Raw genomic sequence first — 23319 nt, forward strand, 5'->3', positions numbered from 1 at the left:
ACAGCGCTGCATGACGGAATAAATGTCAGTTAAAGTACCGCAGCGCTGAATACTGAAAAATGGCCTGGATGGGAAGGGGGTTTAACACCGCGGATGTCAACTGGTTAAGCGAGCAGCCAAGGCTATATACATCAGTGTTCTCTCTACAGCAATGCTGTAGAGAGAACACTGAGACAGTCATATCAGTCTCTGTACAAAGGAGCTTACACTCTAATGCACAATTGCACCGGCAGTAGGGGGACTACAAATCCCAGCAATACATTTATACACCAATGCAGAAGAGTAAATGAATTTTGCTCAGTGCTTAGCGACCCGATGGACTCTGGGATTAGCGATTATCGACCCGCTGGACGCAGGGATTCGTGACCCGCTGGACGCAGGGATTCGTGACCCCTTACATGAGTATCGGCCGTACCCCCCTGATGGCGGCCCTGCACACCCGTGCTCCTCCCATTGTGTCATAGTAGCGTAATCAGGAGCATCACCAAAAGCGAAATAGGTGGACAAACAGTTTTGAAGTTGGTGCAAGTTTACGGGGCCACTTAAGAGAGAGGGGTTAAGCCTCCACATTTTAGTCCTATTGTCATGTTAAAAGGAAGAAGGGCTCTTTTAGTGCACTGTTTGTACAGTCACTTACAATGCCAAGTCCACCCAGAGTTGAAACATTTGTGGATGGCTAACAGCGTCATGAATAGCCTACTTCTTCAAACTCCCCAGGAGTCCAGCAGCAGGATATCCCCACTACTATTCCCAAAGCCAAATTATCCTCCTGTTAAAATGACATTGTCACGGGAAAAGTAAATATAGTTACATTGTTGTTAAGGTTGAATAAAGATTCTGATCCATTTAGCTCAGTGTGTTTGAGTCAAATACATGGACTTCCAATTCTAGCCTTCTTCTAAAAACTGCTTATTGCCTGGCTGTGCCTGGTGACAATATGTTTTGAGTCACAGGCCTGGTACAAGCATGCTATAAATGAGTGCAAAAAAAGAGTGTGTCAGAATTCCTTCACTCTAAACTTGTTCCTGGTTAGAGACTTAGAAAGGATGACAACCAGGTAGCTAGCATTTTCACAAGGAATTGTCAGCAATGACACTCTCCATGAGTATCTCAAGATAGGTTTCCTTTATCAATTATTTTCAATGTACAAAAGGCAGATAACTATGAAGACCAGTTACAAGGATGTGACAACTTTGTTACACCCAAGTGGCAAGGGATGGAGGCACAAATTAACATTTACCACAAGATCTGTGAGAGCTATAAGAAGCCAGTAAATGATTCAAGCCATTGGTTATTACTCCAAATGTCAGTAACTGGCCCCAAAGAAAATTATCCTCCATCAGTAGTGCAAAAAAGGAGAGCACCATTAAACAAACTCCCAAGTTTCGGTATAGAACCAATTGGCAGTGTGTACAGTGCTGAGTGTATGAGTGGCACAGTGCATGCTGCTCAGAACCGCTGAGAAGACTTCCTACAAAAAAAAGGCCAAGTGTGAAAGGGGATCCTGCAATTTATAGGTCAAGTCCACTCAGACATGCATATATTATATTATTTAATTAAACTATTGTGGATGGTTAACAGTATGCTGAATCACTTACTTGTTTTTTTAAACGGTCTAGGATTCCAGTGACAAGATATCCCTACAACTACTCCCAAAGCCAAATGATGCTCCTTTTAAAAAATCCTCTGAAATGTAGGAAAAGCAAATACCCCATGCTAGTAATGCAGTCAGTAGTTCCATTACTGCATAACTGTATAGGAGAAACCTGTACGGTTTAATAACTTTTTCTGTTAAGCCCTTTTGACAACATGGAGCCCGCATTCACACTTGAATGTAGACATTTTCGGGTGATTTTTAAGCATTTTTTTTCTTCCACCCAAATGTGTATTATTAAAACCTTTTTCCATGTGCTTTTAAGCTTCAGGCATTTTTGTTTTGGCCAATACAAAAAATGATCATCATCTTCCTTGTATCCGCTTTCTGTTTTTTCTGTGTGGTGTTGTGGTGTTTTGTGCTATCAAAACTCCCAATCCGGGAACACTATACACACAATTTTTTCCCAGGCCATCTGCTGATAGCCACGGTTCTTGTAATGGGCATCACTGGGGTCAAGGAGATTTTTGTAGGCCCTTAACAGGCGGATGAAAGTCTCCACATACAGCATTGACACTTCTGAATCCTCCATTTTGTTCACAGACCTGAGGTTGCTAGGTGGAGGAGACCTGTTGCGACACTGGTGACATGCGTTTTCAGCATATAGCTTATATACGTTTGAGAGAAGCTGCAGCAAACGCGCAACAAATTGGTCAGGTGTGAATGGCGGCTAAACCTAATGTTTTGAAATACAGGCGCCAGATGCAGAACTGAATCAAATGCCTGGAGGTTTCCTTTACACTCAGCACTCATCATAAGTCTGATAATGGAAGACATTCTTTGCTAGGTAAATCGTCTCGTATATCCTGCATGTCATCCTTGTATTTAGCCGCTTGCCTAGAGCTTAGATTTAATTCTACAATGGCGCCCTGCAGCATAAGCTTTGCCTGAACCTGGTGTGCATTGAGCCATTCAGAATGATATAACCGTTGGACCTTATGATCAGGAGTGGGCAACAAGCACTGTATTTCTGCGTGCAATGCTAATCTCCAACCAAACAAATCAGTACATTAGATACATTATTTACATCACTGGTTAAAGGCTCACATGCAAGAACATACCACAGGTTTTGACGGTCTTCTTAGAACTTTTGATGAGCGGTCTGTTCCCTGAGGATTTATTTGTGATGAGGAAGCAAAATTATGCGACTGAGAGGGGGTTCGAGAACATGGCCTCTTCGACGCCTGTTCTGTCAAGGAAATATGCAAGCTATATTAATACCAAACTGTGCTTTGAATCACAGTTATATTTAAAGAAGAACTCTGGGCAAATAAAATCTTAACCCTTGCAGTGGGGCTACCCCTGCAGTGTAAGGCTTAAAAGAGAAGTATGGGGTAAGTGTTTTTCCCCATAGTTCTCCTAAGGGTCACGGGAGGACATATACTAGCGTCCTCCCGTGACACAAAGCTCAGTATATCGTGAGCTACAGCTCGTGGTATACTGAGACCACCGCAGCCGGGACGGCATTACTGTCGAGATCCACCCAGCTGCGTGAGTGACAGCTGGCTCTGCCTATCTAGAGGCAGAGCCAGCTGTACTTGCCCCCTCCCCCGTCCGTTCCTCCAGTCGGCGCTGCAGGATCAGAGCGGGGGAATCCCTGCAGGGAACAGTGGCTGTCAGTCACGGCTCTCTGCAGGGAGATGATCGAGAAGTGAGCGAACAACGGTATGTGTTCGTTCACTTCCCGATCTATTGAGCTGACGTGTGACAGTTTCAATGTCACATGTCGGCTCAAACTATGAGGATGAGTGATTTTCACTCTCCTCATTGTTCTCCTTTAATTGCTTGTTTTGTCTAGGGAGCTAAAATAACTATTCCATCGCTGGAGTGGAGGAGGCAGACTGAAGGGACTAGTCTAAGAGCCAGCCAGGATCACAGTTAGGGTGAGTATATCTCGGTTATTTTAGCTCTCAAGGCAAAAGGAGCACTTAATCCCCTGCTGTACGGGGCTGCCCCACTGCAAGGGTTAAAAGGAGAACTATGGGGTTAAGGCTTTTCCCCATAGTTCTCCTTAGGGTAACGGGAGGACACAAACCAGCGTCCTACCGTCACCCTAGGCTCAGTATACCGCGAGCTGCTGCTCGCGGTATACTGAGACGCCGCAGCTGAAGCGGATCCCGACAATTGTGCCGGGATGCGCCCAGCTGTGTGACTGACAGCTGGCTCTGCCTATCTAGAGCTGTACCCGCCCCCTCCCCCGTCCGTTCCGCCAGTCAGCGCTGGCGGATTGGAGCGGCGAATCCAGCCCCTCCCCTGTCACGGCAGAGAGCCGTGACAGGATCGAGAGGTGAGCGAACGCCGGTATGTGTTCGCTCACCTCCCGATCTACTGAGCCGACCTGTGACAGTCTCATTGTCACAGGTCGGCTAGAACTATGAGGTGAGTGAAAAGCACTCGCCTCATAGTTCTCCTTTAAGATTATATTTGCCTGGAGTTCTTCTTTAGGTAAGAGTAAAGAAACAATCATATATAATGTCACAGTCATAAAAAGTCATAAAAGATTCTAAAAATGTAATGAGGAAAAAGATATTCGCACTTACAATGCATGCATTATTTTGTGAGATTGAATTTCATGGACCTGTTTAATAGTGATGGTGTAAAAGGAAGTGGAAATAAAGAGAAGAGCAATATAAAAGATGAGAGAGGAAAAGAGAAGACAGAGTTAGAATAACTAAGGGGAAGAGAGAAAATAGAAGGGGAAAAGAAAGATGAACAATGTAAAGAGGAGAGACCCAACGTGTGTAAACTGTTACCATATGACTAACAAAGTGTATTTCCACTTTTGCAGCCAAATTGGGATAACACCTATTTATATATAAAGTGCACAGAGAAATCTCACCACCTCAATTCTCCGGCTGCATCTCCATCACAGAGATCCCACAGGTGCAGGCAGAACAAGTGCATGTTCACCTTCAATCAGTTCAGCTGGAAAGATAGCTGCACACCATCGGATCTTCAAATAGTAAATCCAATATTTATTTGTAATCCAATACTGTATACCACAGACATGCTCCCCAATACAAGAGTCCTCTTGCACATCTCACCGATAAGGCTTAAAAGGAGAACTATAAGGAGAGTGATTTTTACAAAGCCTCATAGATAGAGCCGACGCGTGACATTGAAACTGTCACACGTCGGTTCTATTGATTGGAAAGTGAGCAATCACACATACCGTCGCTTGCTCACATCCCAATCATCTCCCTGCAGAGAGCGGTGACTGTCAGTACCGCTCCCAGCAGGGATTCCCCCCCTTCCAAATCCTCCAGCGCTGGCTGGAGGAACAGATGGGGGAGGGGGTGAGCACAGCTGGCTCTGCCTCTATATAGGCAGAGCCTGCTGTCAGCCAGCCAGCTCGGTGCATCTCGACAGTATAGTCGGGATCCGTCCTCGCTGCGGCGCTCTCAGTATATAGCGTGCTATATACTGAGCTTTGGGTCACAGGAGGACGCTAGTATATGTCCTCCATTGATCTTTAAGAGAACTATGGGATAAAAAAGTTACCTTAATCAATGGTACCTCTATGATTAAGCCTTATAGGTAAAACGCATAAGCAGCCTCTTGTTGTATTGGGAAGCATGTCTGTGGTATGCACTTTTGGACTACAAATAAATATTGGATTTACTATTTGAAGATTTGGTGGTGTGCGGCTATGTTTTGAGCTGACCTACTTTATATATGTTATATGTTCCCATTTACATTGCATAGCTAAAAAAAATATTTTAAAAATTGCCGCTTACTTTAAGTGCTTTCTACTTCCTTAAAACCATACTGATCTTCCCCCCTATGTCATGTTAGGGAGGGGATGTGTTATCCTTTTGCCTCTAATTAACCCTGTCTGCACTGTACTGGCAGAATTAATTATAAGTTGTAAACTAAATTTGAACACTGTCCTAACAAAGGGTTGAAGCCTTCGGGGCACTGTGTGTTAATGCTCAGGTCCTGACAGGTAAGACATGTTTATAAAAATATATATTTTTAGGCACGCTGTGTGAATAAGAACACAAAATAAACATATAATGGGGTTTTATCAAATGTAACTGCAAACATGGAAATCCACTCTGGGAGAAGAATGAGATGTACCACAACCTCATGGAAAATGATACTGAAGCTAAGGTGACCATGTCCATAGGAATATGCACAAGCTGTCAATTAAAATGACCATCAACGTTCCTTTGAAATCACAAAAAAGACAAACAATTGTCTTTGTTCAGACGAAAGTGAAATAAATCTTTGTACTATCCTTTACTGTGAGAAATGATATAAAGCAAGAGCAAACATTGACAGCCAAAAAGGAATAGTGTCTGGATTGTCTCACTCAATGAAAATGAAAGAATCTGAAGTCTGAGTGTCTTTAAATTGGATACACATTACTGTAAACAGTACATGCAAGCTGCTCCTACACGTCTCATAATATGTTCATATGTCTTACCTTCAGTAGCTCTGTTAATTGCAGAAAGAGTGCTTAAGATCTTAGGAAAATTCTCACCAGTGTAGAGGTCATTTGCATCAAACAGCTGCAGAACAGAGATAAAAGTTCAATACTGAAATTAGAGGAAATGCAAACTTGATAATAGACATTGAAATATGCACACATTCTTAACCAGCAGTAAATTACTTCAGCAGTGTTTCTGCTGTGAATTTTGAGAATGAATTGATCCACAGTTCCTGCAGCTACGGATGTTAGTGAGGGCTTGTTTTAAAGCTCATGTACTCCCTTTTAGGAATATGTAAATGCTTGAAACTCCAGATCCTGGCCAAAAGGATCACTATAAAGATATATATTATATAGTAGTAATTATTTAATAGTAAATTACTACAAATTATGTAAACTAAAAATACCAGTAAAGTACAATTACCTTGTGGTTTAACTGTATAAATACCTGCACAGGAAGTTACTAGCTCACAAGATTTCTGGCAGGATCAAAAAGTATTTGTTGCACTTATAAAAAAATATAACAAAAGGCTTTCAAGTATATTGAACAGACCGAAAGGGAGCAAACAAGCAAAGTTCACTGTAAGGCTCCATTCACACATAGTGGTAGCATTTTCCGATCAGTTTTTCGCACGGAACGAAACCACGCAAACTTTAACATATGTGCCCATTCTGCGCATTTGTGGCTATTACTAAAGCCGGAATGTGCAATATCCGCCATAAAATGGTGCTTGTACTATTTCGTGGGATGCGCGATTTCGGACCAGGTGGTCGCCGCAAAAGTTTTAACAATGAACTTGCATTTTGTTTTATGTTTAGAGTGGTTTGAGGGCGTATTTGTACGGCCAAATGCGCGCGGACACAAGCGCTTCTGTGTGAATGAAGCCTAAGAATTTACACATACTTTAACCTCAGTCACCTGCATACAATAACGTGTTAAATCTATGGGTCATATGATACAGTGGGTACTGTAATAGTAACATTTCTCCTGATTTCACTTTGTTTACATTATGCTGTTATCATCTATGCAGATAAGTATGTTCCTGATGGTGACAACAGCCTATTCATTTAGAAACAATGCAGTGTTCCTCAAATATTTAGTAGCCGAATGAGACTGTCTGGTCACATCATGTGCAGTTAAAAGTAACAACTGTGTCATGGTCTTTCACAAAAAAAGGTAAGTGTGTGAATTTTTACACATGTCATTTCTGATAATAAACATGACAATCTTATCATTATTAATAATATGCTATAAGATGTGACAGTAACCTTCCACTACATTTTAACTAGAGGTGCACCGAAACAGTAAACATACTATGTCCTCAATTACTTACAAGCATGTCGTGGACAGTATGATCGTTGAGTGCTTGTAAACGCTCTCCATAGTGACTCCTTTGGCTGTCACAGGAGGCTGAGCCGGTGGTGCGGGGTTGAGAGCTCAGCCTCTTCTGACATGGCTGACAGCTGACTCCTCCCCCACACTGCCGGCTCAGCCTCCTGTAACAGCTCACATCTGTCTCCTCCCCGCACTCCATCCTAAGTCTCTGCTTCTCACAGGAGGCTGAGCGGGGTGGAGTGGGAGAGCATGACATATGACATAGATAGAAATATCAATAATGAGAAGAAAATTTGCTAAGTTGGTATTCCACAAATCAGCAAAAAAAAAAAAAAAATCCCCTCAACTGGGAAATAACAGCCAGTTCTGAGTCAATTTCCTTTTCAAGCTGAGCAAAGATGGTGGGATTTGAGGCCACTGGGTGGTTTACCTTAGCTGAAAGGGATTGTCCCTATTTCTAAAAGCTTTAGAGCAGGGGTAACCAAACTTCGACCCGCCTGCTGTGGTGAAACTACATATTCCTACGACAATTTGTTTTTTTTCTATTTGATCTGTTTTGTATTATTCTGGTCTCTGGGGATCTGTCGGAGGCTCTCAACTGAGGTAGGGACCTTTAGTGAATGTTAATGAATGAACAAAAAGCCTTAAGAAGAAACTAAAGGGTGAACTAATATGGATAGTGGGATGGTAGCTTCTCTATAAGGCTTTCTTTTGACAAGTATTTGGCTGAGAAAACAAGTGAGCGAAATGGGTTTGGGGCTATAATAAGACCAACCAGAAACCAATGGGCTCAAGTTTTAATGTTTATTTGTGTATATATGTCTGAGTTTGTAGGTTATTGCAACTGTATATAAAGTAACATGTATACGTGTAATGTAACAAATATGAAGTAAAAATTGATTAATAAAAAATAAAACGACAAATTCCATCATTAATCTGCCTATGGGACTCATGCCTGTGGCTGTCAAGAGTACTGCAATGCCCTATGGGACTTGTAGTTTTACAGCAGCTGGAGGGCCTAAGTTTGGCTACCCCTTATTTAGAGTGTGTCTCTAGCCATTTTTTTTAGTTTGGATAGAGAGGAGTTTTTTCTGTTGTCTGTGGTCTCATTGCAGAGATTTATTTTCACTTCCTGTTGCAAAGACACAACAGACAGTAAGAGGAAATCTCTCCAAAGTCATAAGAAACCCCTGTTAGAAAGATGTCCCCGGAACTGGTGTTGTCACTGGAACATTTTCTCTCCATTACTGTTCCAGTAATAAAAACATAACATTTTGAATTAGCCAGCACTTTCTGTACCGGTGACAGCAATCACCAGGACAAATAAAGAGGGTGAATCTCTCTAGTGAAGACATAGGCAGCTAAAATGTTTTGGATAGAGATACAGATTACGAATATAAACCGAGGTACCTAATTTTACCACAAAGAACGGGGAAAAAATATTGACTCGAGTATAAGCCTAGGGTGGGAAATGAGGCAGCTACTGGTAAATGTACAAAATGAAGATAGATACCAATAAAATTACATGAATATTTATTTCAAAGAAAAACAATAACCTAGCTCTGTAAGTGGAAAAGGGGGTCAACATTAACAATATGGTATCAAAAATACCGTAACTTTAAAAGTACAACAACCTTAGCTCAATCAGCAACCAAGCTAACACACAAGAGCTAAAATCCTTCAAAACTGGAGTTCTCCTCCTCATCATCTGTATGTCCAAACAGAGCTTCAGCTGGTGTGAGGTGTTTTTAGCTGAGGGAAACTTGCAGATGGCAAATCCCCTCTCCACATATACCATTCCCCCGACACAGAGGATAAAATATTTCCACAATCCCTGGGCAGATCCTGCTTCCATAAGGATTTTATCCTTTCCATTCAGGCCCCTTACCTTATCTCTTCTCTTCAGCCTGCACCGAGACGCACTTCTGCCTCCGGACCCGCCCCCTGCCCACAGCACAGTGACAAGCCAATCACTGGCAGTCACTGTGCAGCCAACAAGCCTATGTATGTTCATCGCACATACATAGAGCTTTCAGACCTCAGAAATTGACACGAGATACTTTGATGATGAATTTACAGCGCAGTCCATAACAATAACACCTCCTGACAGATACGACAACCTGGATGCCTTAGAACCTGACCAGCGTACTCACTTTCCTCAGTTCTCGAGACGCTGACTCGAGTATAAGCCGAGGGGGCATTTTTCAGCACAAAAAAAGTGCTGAAAAACTCGGCTTATACTCGAGTATATACGGTAGCTTGTTTTCCATTCACCTTTGTGTGTTCCAGGACAACTGTTATTCTCCAAGAAATAAAATAAATCAAAATCTAACTGGCATCTCATAATGGCCACAGCAGGAACTCAGGCACTTTAATATTATCAATCGAGTTGCCAAGAGATTAAAAAAAAACAAAAAAAACTGTAATATTGGAAATCTCCAGCAATGGAAATATCAATTTTGGGATGTCTGATCCTCTAAGAAGGTTTTCGGACTGATTGTGCCAAATTGATCGTAGATACAGCATTTTGTAAAGAAACAGAAAAATTCAGCCAGCAAGGAATGCAAAAAGTAGAAAAAAAAAAGATGTGGAATATTCTAAATCTACGTGACAGAACATGAAGAACTAAGTCGAGATAATCAAACAGTCAAAATATACTGCAATATCTTTGATTCCGTATCACATAAATTCCTCTGACAAGCCTCAATGACCTGAAAATACAGTACATTGTGAGGTAGCAAGAGAAAAATAGTGAGGTATCAAAACAAAGAAAGCGTATTATTTACTAAAACTCCATTAAATGTTCTAAAAATGTCACTAATAAACTGAATGTCAGCATTGTACCTCATACACTGTAAAATAATTACTTATAAAAAAAGAAGCTGCTAGCCGGTATAAAGTGTGCACGTCTCCAATACCTACAGCACCTCCAATACCTACAGCAACTCTCACTGCCCTGTCTACAAACCAGTGGTGGGCAGTTCTGTTCTGAATGGGCAATTCCCTGACGCTGCCATCTTCTTTCCTCCCCTTATCACTTTTGGCCAATCCCTATGATGGGCTGCCTTATAAGCCAATATGAATTTGTTGGACGTGGGAGTGCGGCAGCAAACTCTTATCAAACGGCCTGGAATTTGGATGTAGAGAAGGCAATGAAAGCTGCTGTAGGTATGCCTGTGGCTGTCAGAGCACTGCAATGCACTATGGGACTTGTAGTTTCACAACAGCTGGAGGGCCTAAGTTTGGCTACCCATGCTTTAGAGTGCGTCTCTAGCCATTGTTTTAGTTTTGGATAGAGAGGAGAATGTTTCTTTAAAAAAATAACCCTTCTAACACCCTTTATATTAATCAGAGTCCACCAGATGGTCTTGTTGTAACCCCTCATGTTACAAAGTCATGACTCGGCCACCTCTAAGGACTTTGCGGACTGGCACTTTGAACAGCCAATGAGCATACACATCAGCAGTGGCAATGTAAGAAGTTGAAGAAGGATCCCTCCACACACCACAGAATTAAAAAAGAAGTCTCTGGAAACATCAATTTAACACTGCAGGGAAGTGTGAAGTCAGAGCTGAAGTGCAGGCAAACAGCTAAACACAAAGTCCAAATGCTAGTATGAAAAATCTGTGGCTGTGGTGAAACAGCCAGGTTGGTGACATTGATTTTTTATTTGTCCCACAGTTATGCACTACAGCTTGGTCACCTCCCTGCCCTCAGCCTGTGATTGGACAATTAAAGAGCAGTAGCTTTTTCATTAGGTCAGCTCTCTGTTCACTCTGCTCTCTCCTCCAGCCAGCACATATGTAAGCGGCACATCTGACCCATTCCCTGTGTCCATGTTTCTGTGCAGGGGATTACAAGAGGCCAATTCCAAAACAAATTCAAGTACTTGCCTTTGCTAAATTTAAAGTGACTATGCCATGAGGGAAGTATGCAGGGCTGTCATTGCTGCTCTCCTGAAGAAATGGCTAATTGGCTGCCTGTGTATGAGTTAAGTACTCAGAAAATTGCTGGAAATCCTTATGTCTATACTAGTTCCAGACTCACACATCACTGAAGCCAAAGCACCAGTGTGATAACCAGGGAACTAGCATTCTCATAACAGTTTAGCAAAGGCGGTCTCCCATTATTTTTTGATGACAGAATTTTTTATCACCATTTAAACAGCATTGCATTTTTAATGAATGCATCAGCATTAATAATCCTTTTTTTATCTGCATCGAAATCTATAGACTGCAGAATTTGTCATTTTATTATTTGAGCCTGGACTGAAAATGCCTTTATTATATAGTAGCTTTAATATTAAGTGTGGATTTCAGAATAAACTCTCAGTTTGCTTCCAGTGAGTATAAAACTCCAGTGATGTCATTTAGAATCATTAACAGGTGGCATTACACTCAGAAGCCCTAACCTAGTTTGACAAAGCCTATGCTTCTGATGTTACCCGCACATCACTTGTTCAGCTTCATACATAATGTAACACAAGTAAGTGATACTCGCAACAGTCAACGCTCACCTCAACCCGGAGAGAGCTGCATGCTCTCAGGAACTCTCTGATATTTTCCAGGCAATCGGCTTCACTCTTCGGTTCTGCTGAAAACTAATTAGAAAAAAGAAAATGTTAAAATATGCAAAAATATATGATATATATATATATATATCAGGTTTAATTTTTTAATATTTATTTATTCATCTTTTATTAAATCTTTTTATTTTTTACTTTGTTTTTAGGCTGGGTTCACACCTAGGCATATTGAATATGCGCGTTTGTCGCGCGTTTTTACCGCGATTCGCGGTAAAAAAAAACCGTGCGACAAACGCCCGTTTCCGAGGGCTACTTGGCTGTATCCCAATGGAAACGCGAGACCAAAACGCCCCAAGGGATTTAGATGTTTGAGCGTTTTGTAGAGCGTTCGTCGAGCGTTGAACGCGCTACAAAACGTTCAGGTGTGAACCAGGCCTTAGTGGCTTCTGGTAAATATTAGTAACCATACTCTGTCCTCATTTACAAACACTCAGCGATCACTGACTGCTTGTATCGCTCTCCTTCCTGACTCGCTGTCACAGGGGGCTGAGCGAGTGGAGCTCAGCCTGCTGTGACAGCGCTGGCTGCCTCTGCCCCACACTGCTCTCCTCTGATCTGTCACAGGAGGCTGAGCGGTACGGGGAGGAGAAACGCTAGCTGCTCACACCGCTCTCCTACCGCAGCGCTCGACCGCCTGCGACAGTTTCTCTCCTCCCCACTGGGACACAGAGCAGCGCCCAGCGGGGAGGAGAGAAAGAACAGATGCACAGATTTTTAATGCAGCCCAACGGTAAAAGTTGCGCTACTGTCGCCCCGAAAATCTCGCTATCCCGGCCACACGGATCCGCTTCAAAAGGTATGTCGCTTAGTGTGAATGGGGCCTTAAACTAGCCATGCACTGTACAATCTGATTGTACAATCTCCTTAAGTTTTACCATTAACTATCTAGTGCGAGGACCTGATTTGATACAAATCGAAAGGACTGTTAGGCCTTGCTCACACCAAATGCAGAGCAGATCTGCATGAGTTTCTGCACACGCAGTGCAGTGGGTTGTGCCGCGTTTTTGATGAGTTCTGGGACGTTTTCGGTAAAATTAAAAAATATATTTTTTTTTTGTTTAAAATGGGCTTTCAGTGCGTTCCAAGGCATTTGCATGCATTTTTGATGCGTTTGCATGCATTCCAGAGCAGGTAACATAGGGCCTGCTGCAGTTTTTTTACCCGCTCTGGAACGGAACGCTGCGATGTGAGCTGGAGCTAAAAATACCATTGGAATACATTGGACGCAGTTTTGCTCCGGTCTGTAACTGCTCTGCTCCTGGAACACGCTTGGTGTGAACAAGGCCTTAAGGTCTGTCCTCATATTACACAGTATTGGTAGCTCTAATAGATGTACAATGTAATTGTATAGTGTATGGCCAGCATTAAACCATCAATACGTTCTAGTCACTTACACATTACCCATTCCTGCTAGAATCTGGATTCTAAATCAATAAGGTAATCAATATGGAATAACTTCAGAAATGTTGTATGGCAGCGTTTGGACTTTAAGCTCAACTGCAGCAATTTTGTTTCTTAGTTTCTGCCACGTTTTTACCAATTGGAGAGATTTCCTTTAATACAAGTCCCCCAGTGAGACCAGGACAAGAAATGAGAGATTGTGAGGGACTGGAAGACACAGAGAGCAAGTTCTGACAGGTCCTCGCTCTACTAAATAAATAATGCATTTGCTGCGGTTTGTCCCGATTGGAAAGATATCTTATCACTTCCTGTTCTTGTGACACCCTTGACAGGAAGTGAGGGTAATGTTCATCAAAGGGTGCGCCAAAAGTAATATAAACTGACAGACGTTTAAATTTTTCCCTCCATTGTACGAAGGAAAAAAATTGCCTGGAGTTGGGCTTCGTCAATTAAACTTCAGCATCCCTTCAGACCACTCTGCCTGCCGCCTCAACATAAGGTCATAGACGCGTGGGCATTTTTCTGCGCCCAGGATACACAGCTGTAATGTACAACCAGGGGTGTCCTTAGCATAGGGTGGGGGTCAAACTGGCAGTTATGTTCCAGGGGGGTGCACAATAACAGTGCTCTGGCCGGTGTCATGGTAGTGCACCACCCAAACCACTGACGTCACTGGTCGACAAGAGCTGAGTGGGATTTTGGCTACAGTGTCCCAGGTTGCTAAGAACCAGGCGGGGAGATTTGTGAGGGCCACACACATCTGCCCACCCAGCAACCAGGGAACCTCTCGCTGGTGTCCTGCCCAGCTCCTGGCAACCAGTGACGTCCGTGGGCTGGGACGCCGGCCAAATAAACTTTTATTGTGCACCACCAGCACCCCATCCACCCACAGCTATGGACACCCCTCGTTGTAAATTACAACTGTGTATACTGGGCGCAGAAATATGCCCATGCTTCTACGACCTCATGTGCCCGTGTGCGTGAATCCTAATGCAAAGCTAGACTCTATATATTCCAGGGGCAGGCAACCTCAGGAGCTGGTGTGATACTACAAATTCCATCATGCCTCTGCCTCTGGAAGCCATGCCTCTGGCTGTCAGTTTATATTACAATGTCTCATGGGAGTTGTAGTTCCACAACAGCTGGAGCACTGAGGTTTCCTCCCCCTGCTATATTTGATTACCAATTTGCTGTAAGACAGACAAATGGTAACACATGTTCAGTATGTCTTAACTATTATGTCTACAACGCTCCCAGAAGATGTCTGATTCGTACATTCCAAACATTGTATCTCTCAGGATCCAGAATGTTTAACTTGTACACTAGTGATATGTAGTATGAATGACAAGGAACACAGAACACTACTGATATGTAGTATGAATGACAAGGAACACAGAACACTACTGATATGTAGTATGAATGACAAGGAACACAGAACACGGCACTGCTTTGTGTTATATATCAATGTTAGTTAGGTAAACATCAGATGCAGCCTGAGCCAGAGCTGACATTCCTCTTCTAGGTGGGTTCCCCCGGGCCCAATCCTCCTCTATTTTATAATATTTGACAGCAACTGCAGCAGTAAGATCATCTGCTAAGAGATCCCACTCTGTCCCTACAGCTCAAATAACAAGGGAGTCTCACTCCTACTGCCGTATGTTCCCGCAATGGACAAGATCGCATGTTACACTGATACGTGTGGTGCAGTGCTATTGAGGTCTGGTGCAGACCTAGGCGATCCGGGACCGCATGATCGTGTGCAGTTGCACACAGTGGTTTGCCGCACGGCCCCATTGGTTTTAAAGGGGTTACATCCATGAGGCAATCGCAGAAAAAAAAAAAAGGTACATGTACCTTTTTTTTGCGACAAGCGACGTGCGGCTGTGGGCGGAATCCCGGCAGGAAACTGTGAAATCTGCCCGACGCGACTGGGGTGCCATTAGAAAATAATGGCATCGCCAGCGAGATTGATGGTGGTGGGCGACTCCGTGACCGGATGCACGATTGCCCCACGTTCACGGGTCGCATAGATGTGAAACTGGCCTAAAAGCGCAACTGAAGCCAAAACTTTGTTTTAGTTTTGGATGGAGTGGAGAGGGATTAGAACATCAGTTTTTATTGCTGCCTGTGTCCCCATTCGTGAGATGCACCCGCTCTATTTGTCCACTCGTGATCATTGAAAGTGAAAGAAAAACCCAACATTTGGGTTGTCACCAGAACAGCAACTAGGGCAGGAAGTGAAAGGAAATCTCCCCAAAAGGCACGCAGATGGCAAAAAGAAACTGACAGGGGTTAGAACTCTCCTTTACTCCATCAAAATCTAAAAACAGCTTCAGTTCAACTTTAGGCCCCATTCACACACGAATCGGCCTGCACGTACAGCTCAGTGCGGGGCCGTACCAAGCAGCTGCCGGGAAGGACAGGTGCTGCGTGTGATTAGTACGCAGCCCCCGTCCTTCTCTATGGGGCTATGCCGCCGTACGCATACAGGATCCATTCCGGCAGCGTATGAATACGCTCACCCGCACCCCTACGAACGTGCAGGGCGGGCCAGCGAAGGGGGGCGTACGGCCGTGTAGCCCCATAGAGAAGCACGGGGGCTGCGTTCTAATCACACGCAGCACCTGTCCTTCCCGGCAGCTGCTTGGTACAGTCCCGCACGCAGCACGGAGCTGTATGTGCAGGCCGATTCGTGTGTGAATGGGGCCTTAATGACACCCCAACCTAGCATCCCTAGTACCTAGCATCGCATGTGCGTTGAATTGCACCACTATGCATACTAACTTTACATGAAAATGGTCATGCACTTCTTTTAGTGTGATTGAGATACAACAAATGAACGGACTGCATACCACAACGCACCCTGCAGCACACATGGAAAGTCACGTCACAGAACTGTGAATGGAGCCTAAAGCTGGCCATACACCTTGCCATCATTGGACGAAAAGTTTCGAACCGTCTTACGATTTTCGGACGGCGGATCCATCATGCCCCGATTATCGCAACGTTGAATCAGCGGCAATTAACAGAAAAGCACCTGGACTAATTTTTCATCTGCGCATGTGCAGTGTAAATCATACAAATTTTGATTTGACGCCACCGACCTTGCGAATATCGTACGGTCGACCGAAGTTTTCTAACCTGCTGGTTAGTCAAAAGTCGATCGATTGTACAGTATTTGCGGTTGTACACTGCCCATCTACCTTACGAATATCCGACGAAAACGCGATCGCATACGAAAATCGGACGATGATCGTAAGGTGTATGGGCAGCTTAAGAGTAATAGAAAGATAAAAGTTGCAAAAGTTAGGTACCCAGGCGTAAGTAAAAATGGAATGGATTACCTGGATCAGAACAATCTAGAACAGTGCATCAACCATTGCAATTGATTACCTGGATCAGAACAATTCTAGAACAGTCCATCAACCATAACTCTTCAAAGGGTATCTATTAGGGATACTAGTATCGATATCGGTGCTGATACCGAGTATTTGGGCAAGTACCCTTACTCGCCCAAATGCTCCGATGCCTAGCCCGATACTTCCTGTATCAGGAAGTCGGGCAGCCATCATTACACACTGCCCGGTTTCCTGATTGGCCGGGAAGCGGCTCCATGCTCTCTCATCACTTGTGATTATAGAGCATGAAGTCGACTTCCCGGCCAATCAGGAAGGCGGGCAGTGTGTAATGACGCAGCGCCCGGCACACTGATCGGCCAGGAAGCCGGCTTCATGCCCCCTAGTCATCTCATGACGAGGGAGCATGGAGCCGGCCTCCCGGCCAATCAGAAAGCAGGGCGCCGCATCATTACACGGCGCCTGGCTTCCATGATTGGCCAGCAAGACGGCTCCGGCTGGAGAGGCCCCGCGGGTGACAGGCTGGACATGCCAAGGTGAGAGGGGACAGACTTTCTTGTCAATCGGGAAGCCAGGTGGCGAGTCTTTACACGCTGCCCGGCTAATCAGGAAGCCAGGTGGCAAGTCATTGCACGCCACCTGGCTTCCTGAATGGGACTTCCGGTACTCTGTAAATGGTATCGGCGAGTCATTACACGCCACCTGGCTTCCTGAATGGGACTTCCGGTACTCGGTAATTGTTATCGGCGAGTACTGAAATTTTTTTTATCGGTACCAAAATAAATATCGTACGGTCGACCGAAGTTTTCTAACCTGCTGGTTAGTCAAAAGTCGATCGATTGTACAGTATTTGCGGTTGTACACTGCCCATCTACCTTACGAATATCCGACGAAAACGCGATCGCATACGAAAATCGGACGATGATCGTAAGGTGTATGGGCAGCTTAAGAGTAATAGAAAGATAAAAGTTGCAAAAGTTAGGTACCCAGGCGTAAGTAAAAATGGAATGGATTACCTGGATCAGAACAATCTAGAACAGTGCATCAACCATTGCAATTGATTACCTGGATCAGAACAATTCTAGAACAGTCCATCAACCATAACTCTTCAAAGGGTATCTATTAGGGATACTAGTATCGATATCGGTGCTGATACCGAGTATTTGGGCAAGTACCCTTACTCGCCCAAATGCTCCGATGCCTAGCCCGATACTTCCTGTATCAGGAAGTCGGGCAGCCATCATTACACACTGCCCGGTTTCCTGATTGGCCGGGAAGCGGCTCCATGCTCTCTCATCACTTGTGATTATAGAGCATGAAGTCGACTTCCCGGCCAATCAGGAAGGCGGGCAGTGTGTAATGACGCAGCGCCCGGCACACTGATCGGCCAGGAAGCCGGCTTCATGCCCCCTAGTCATCTCATGACGAGGGAGCATGGAGCCGGCCTCCCGGCCAATCAGAAAGCAGGGCGCCGCATCATTACACGGCGCCTGGCTTCCATGATTGGCCAGCAAGACGGCTCCGGCTGGAGAGGCCCCGCGGGTGACAGGCTGGACATGCCAAGGTGAGAGGGGACAGACTTTCTTGTCAATCGGGAAGCCAGGTGGCGAGTCTTTACACGCTGCCCGGCTAATCAGGAAGCCAGGTGGCAAGTCATTGCACGCCACCTGGCTTCCTGAATGGGACTTCCGGTACTCTGTAAATGGTATCGGCGAGTCATTACACGCCACCTGGCTTCCTGAATGGGACTTCCGGTACTCGGTAATTGTTATCGGCGAGTACTGAAATTTTTTTTATCGGTACCAAAATAACGGTATTGGTGCATCCCTAGTATCTATGGTCGAAACCGAAAAATAAAACATGCATTCCTATATTGAATTTCCATAGGTTCTATCCCACTTCTAATGACCATAGTGATTGAGAAGTCTGTAAAGCTACTTACTGAAGATGCCCTTACGATGCACTTCCTCAATGTACCGACACAATTTCCCTCAGCCCTGTAAATATGCACTTCCGTGTCACAACTCTCACAGAGTCTGCCAGCTGAGCTACAATTCAATAAATGAGCAATGTGACATCAGCATTGCTTGCTGGAAGCAATGCATGATGGGATATGTAGTCTTGAGAAATCAAGATTGTATCACATCAAGCAGCAGGGAAAGAGACACCAAGCACACTGGGAATCCAGGAAGTTGGTGAAAGTGATGGGACAGACAGAAGGCAGAACTTACTACTTAAAAAGGGATTTTTTTTCAAGTAAGCTTTGATTGCATTTTAAGAAACAGCTCTAGTATATATTCCTATTACAATGCTAATGTTATAACAGGATAGTATATGCTGGGACTTTACAGCTCAGTTAAACCCAACCCAGCCCCTAAACCTAGTACCCGCTAACACTAATCGCTCCCAATAGTCACTGTACAGAGATGCAGTAAGAAAATGATGTGCAGAGATCTTGAGCGCAGAGTTCTCAGGAGATGTAAAACACTGCTGGGTCATTTAACCCGACAGTGCCTGTCCAACATAAAGCAATTCAATATTTAGTGGCCAGGCCCTTTAAATGGGCGATGACATCACCCCTATCTAAAATGTGTAAACTGCAGAGCATGAAATATTTCTGCAGCAGAGAGCAGAGTTCGGTGAGTTTGTGCAGCATATGCACGAGCTGTGCGTCTACGTAAGATAAACTTGCTGATGGATGGAACAAGTAAGAGAGCAATCAGAGATTTCCAGAAGACCTCTACTGACCTTATTTATGGCAAGCTAGAAAGACAGCTCAGCCCTCAGTGCAGCAAAATACAGACCACATTCAGTGACAGGAAGAGAAAGCAAACTGGGCTGGAAAATTGTGCAGACCAATGAGAATGTCACAGAGAAGACACCAATCCGCTTCCCTGCAAGGCTGCCAATGTGTGCAAGTCTTACAATGCAGCCTCAGGAAGCAGAGGGAGCGAGAGGCAGCTACAGTGTATCTGTGCTGTGGGATGAGGGAATTCCTATGGCAATCCTTATTCCACCTGAGTTTACTTTTTATGAACCTTTAATCTGAAATTTAACCACTTCAGTACCGGCATGGTGATAATCACAGACCATTTTCCAATTCTCAGTGCTGTGAAAGTTTGACTGAGATTTACTCCGTCATATAACACTGTAATAACCAAGTTCATTTTAAGAAAATTGTTTTTATCCAGATAGGGGTTTCTTTTGGTTTTATTTAATAACTACTTTATTTATTTTTTAAACTATAGAAAGGAAAAAAAAAAGACCAAAACCTTGAAAGAAAAAAAAAAGTTTTCCCTTACTTTCGGTTATAAAACACAGCAATTTGCCTGGACAGTAGGAAAACAAAAAGGTGATCAGATGCTGGTATTGAGGGGGTTAAAACATGGGACTTGATAATGGTGCACTAGATAGATCAAGGCCCCATTCACACCGGGTCTGCTGCATTGCGTTACCATCCATATTTTTTAATGGATGGTAATGCAAGGGCAACGAAAAATGAGTGGTTGTGAATGGGCACAATTTATGCTGCAGTGTTGTATTGCCATATGTTGCGCTGAAAAAAAGAGCTACTTTTTTCAGTGCAACATGTAAAAAACCTGTGCGGACGCGCGCTAATGCAACGCATTGCAAGCCATTAAAGTGAAGAATGTCCACTCAGGACATGTTACTTCACATAAAGCTTGCCAAAAATACATTTTAAAAAAGTGACGGACCTTAACGGATTGGAAGGTACAATCGCAAGCCAACGAACCCTCCGTTGACTTATGAGTACCTTCCAGTTTTGGTGTGAATGTTCACCTGATGTATAGGTCATACAAAGAAGGAGATGGAAATGAAAGGGTTATTGTAGAGATCTGCAGTATAAAAGGGGGGTGAAGGGGTAATGTACACATCAGAGAAGAGACAGAATAGAACTGATATATACAAGAGAGAAGTGGGCTGAAAGGGTTAAAAACTATTGAAAACTTCTCGCTGCTGCAGCTTGTTTTCAACAGGAACTAATGAATGGGTGATTTATTCATTAATTATATATTCATTAATTAATAGAACTGATATATACAAGAGAGAAGGTGGCTGAAAGGGTTAAAAACTATTGAAAACTTTACTGCTTGCTGCTGCAGCTTGTTTTCAACAGGAACTAATGAATGGGTGACTTATTCATTAATTATTACCTGTGCTCTCCCCTGCCTGTGATGTAAGAAGAAGGGGAGGGCTTGGTGATGTAAACAATGTGCAGAAGCCACTGCTCCCGCTGTCATTAGACTTTGGAGAACAACGGCTTCAGGCATAGATCCGATCAGACCGGCTCTGTGCCTTGTGATCGTTGTGCTTGGTGAGATGCTCTCTGATGTCTAATGACAGTGGGAGCAGATGCTTCTGCACAGGCACACAGGTGGCCATGGAAGGACGTACATGTACGTCCTCCCAGAACAATGGGGCTGTGGACCAGCCGTTTATTTACAGTGGCCGTTCCGCAGAAGATTAATTAAATCTGATCTTTTATGGATATTTACATTGGTCCAGGCTTGGCTCAATGTGGATATCCAGAGGGCTGCCGGAGATCCTGAAAATCACTGTAGTAGCCTGTGCTACATACCGTGATAGCCATGATCTTCCGGCCGTGGCTACAGCGGATTCTCCTCTGCACACTGAGCACAGGGCTGGGCACAGCTGCCATTCAGAGAACACCTTGTATTTTTTCAATGTTCTCTGATTGGACGAGGTGGAGATCACAATGTATTCCACCACTCTTCTTCACCATCCACAACTGGACTGTTTATATTGTATTATACACTTTATGCTGGAGGTTTGGGTTATTAATTTAAGTAGATTTTACCAGTGTATTGAACAGCTGCTTGTAATGTTGGGCACTGTTTAGCCTTTAATTCTTTGTTCATGTTCTACTGCTAGCATGGGGACTGGTGTGTTAATTACAACTTGAAAAACAAATTGCCAAAAATCATTGTAGTTTTCCATTTAAAGAGAAACTGTATTTGTTTCTGCATTCTAGCCTGTGTATGCTGGATGGGTCTGCATCTTCTGTACAAGAAAGTTTTGCCAAGCGTGTGCATGATTACAACTATACTTGGATGAAGATCAATATACATTCCAGTATGACACATATCAACCAGTAAACAAAGTCTACGCCAATATGCAGAGTTCTGTACACCACCCCCTTCCCCTAGTATGGCGCATTGTTATATTTCTGTGTTGTTTGTTCTGTATCTGGCACTGAAAGCAAAGGGTTGAGTGTGACACAGAGATGACAATGTACCCAGCCCATCAGAGACAGACTGGCTGAAGGAGTGCATGACCTTCCTAGGACCTACTTTTAGGGCTATTTCCAACCAGAAACTGCATCACAAATGCGTGCATCTGCGCAGTTGTATTGCTATCGGTTTTGATGCGTTTCAAGTGCATGCAGCATTTTTGCAGATTGCACTGGACCGGAATGCAGGCACTAACGTGCCTGCGTCCAGGTGCGGGCAAGGAGCGTGGCTGCGGTGCCATTGACTTCAATGCACCGCCACGCCCCCTCCCGCCCCTGAATGCAGGTGTTTTTCCGTTGGTAGATCTCATTGAGCTCGTAATTTGAAAAGTAGATCTGCATACGAAAAATTGTGGACACCACTGCCTTAGGGTATGCGTGCATCTAGCCAAAAAGACCTCTGCAAACAGCTGGATCATACTTACGAGGAGGTCAGCTTAAGGCTACTTACGGACAACCGTTTGAATAAATGAACTATTTTTTATTTATATAAGAAATATTCTTCAATCAGACTAATCTTTAATAGACAGACATGGCCGGGAACATTTGATCTGCAAAGCTAAAAATGTTCCTTGGGACTTCTAATCTTAAGGGCTTGTTCACAACGAAAGCGTATGTGTTCCAGAGCGGTAGTTGCTGAAACGCACTGCGATCGCTGAGAAACTTCCCCCCCACTTTTTGGGGCGGGGGGGGGTGTGGCGGTGCATTGTATTCAAGCCCTATTTTTTGCGTTTGCAGTGGAACGGAAGCAAAGTTTTGCCAGGCGTCCGATCCCACTGCGGGCCGGGGGGGGGGGGGGGGGGGGGGGGGGGGGGGGGGGGGGGGGGGGGGGAATCGTGGAAGCGGTGCCATTGAATACAAAAACGCAAGGGGACGCCCCAAAACGCGAGGGGACGTTTCTCAGCAAAAGCGGTGCGTTCCAGCAGCAACCGCTCTGGAGCGCACATGCTTTCGGTGTGAACACGGCCTAACACTGCTTTTCCATTTTAAGATAAGCAAACAATTTCTATGAAGGTCTTCAGTCATTCAAGTCATAGGGTATCTAGTGGTCTTAGATTGCATTTGAATGCACGCACATTTTCTGTGCCTGAGAGCATCACAACAGTATTATCTGGCACCGTCCCATGTGTGTTTGCTTAACTTTTTGGTAGATATTTTCACTGTGCAAAACATTATTTGTATGAAAGATCTTTCACAAGTTTAAACTACAGATAAACAAGTATAAACTGAACTTCTGATAAAATGTCACTAAAGTAGTTAAACTTTTCTCTACAACTTAATTA

General features: G+C 44.0%; 1 protein-coding gene across 2 annotated transcripts in view; it reads right to left on the bottom strand.

The window, feature by feature from the left end:
* ARHGEF6 (Rac/Cdc42 guanine nucleotide exchange factor 6) overlaps positions 1–23319 on the bottom strand; it is an 89227-nt gene that overhangs the window by 60131 nt on the left and 5777 nt on the right. For both annotated transcript variants that reach the window (XM_018555047.1, XM_018555048.1), the window contains exons 2-4: positions 11939–12022; positions 6084–6168; positions 2716–2843 (exon numbers count right to left, since the gene is read on the bottom strand). In XM_018555047.1, the coding sequence (XP_018410549.1) occupies positions 2716–2843; positions 6084–6168; positions 11939–12022 (297 nt within the window). The remainder of the gene's footprint in view (positions 1–2715; positions 2844–6083; positions 6169–11938; positions 12023–23319) is intronic.

Source organism: Nanorana parkeri, unplaced genomic scaffold (assembly GCF_000935625.1).
Source record: "Nanorana parkeri isolate BGI_ZX_2015 unplaced genomic scaffold, ASM93562v1 scaffold182, whole genome shotgun sequence".
NCBI classification, from domain to species: Eukaryota; Metazoa; Chordata; class Amphibia; order Anura; family Dicroglossidae; genus Nanorana; species Nanorana parkeri.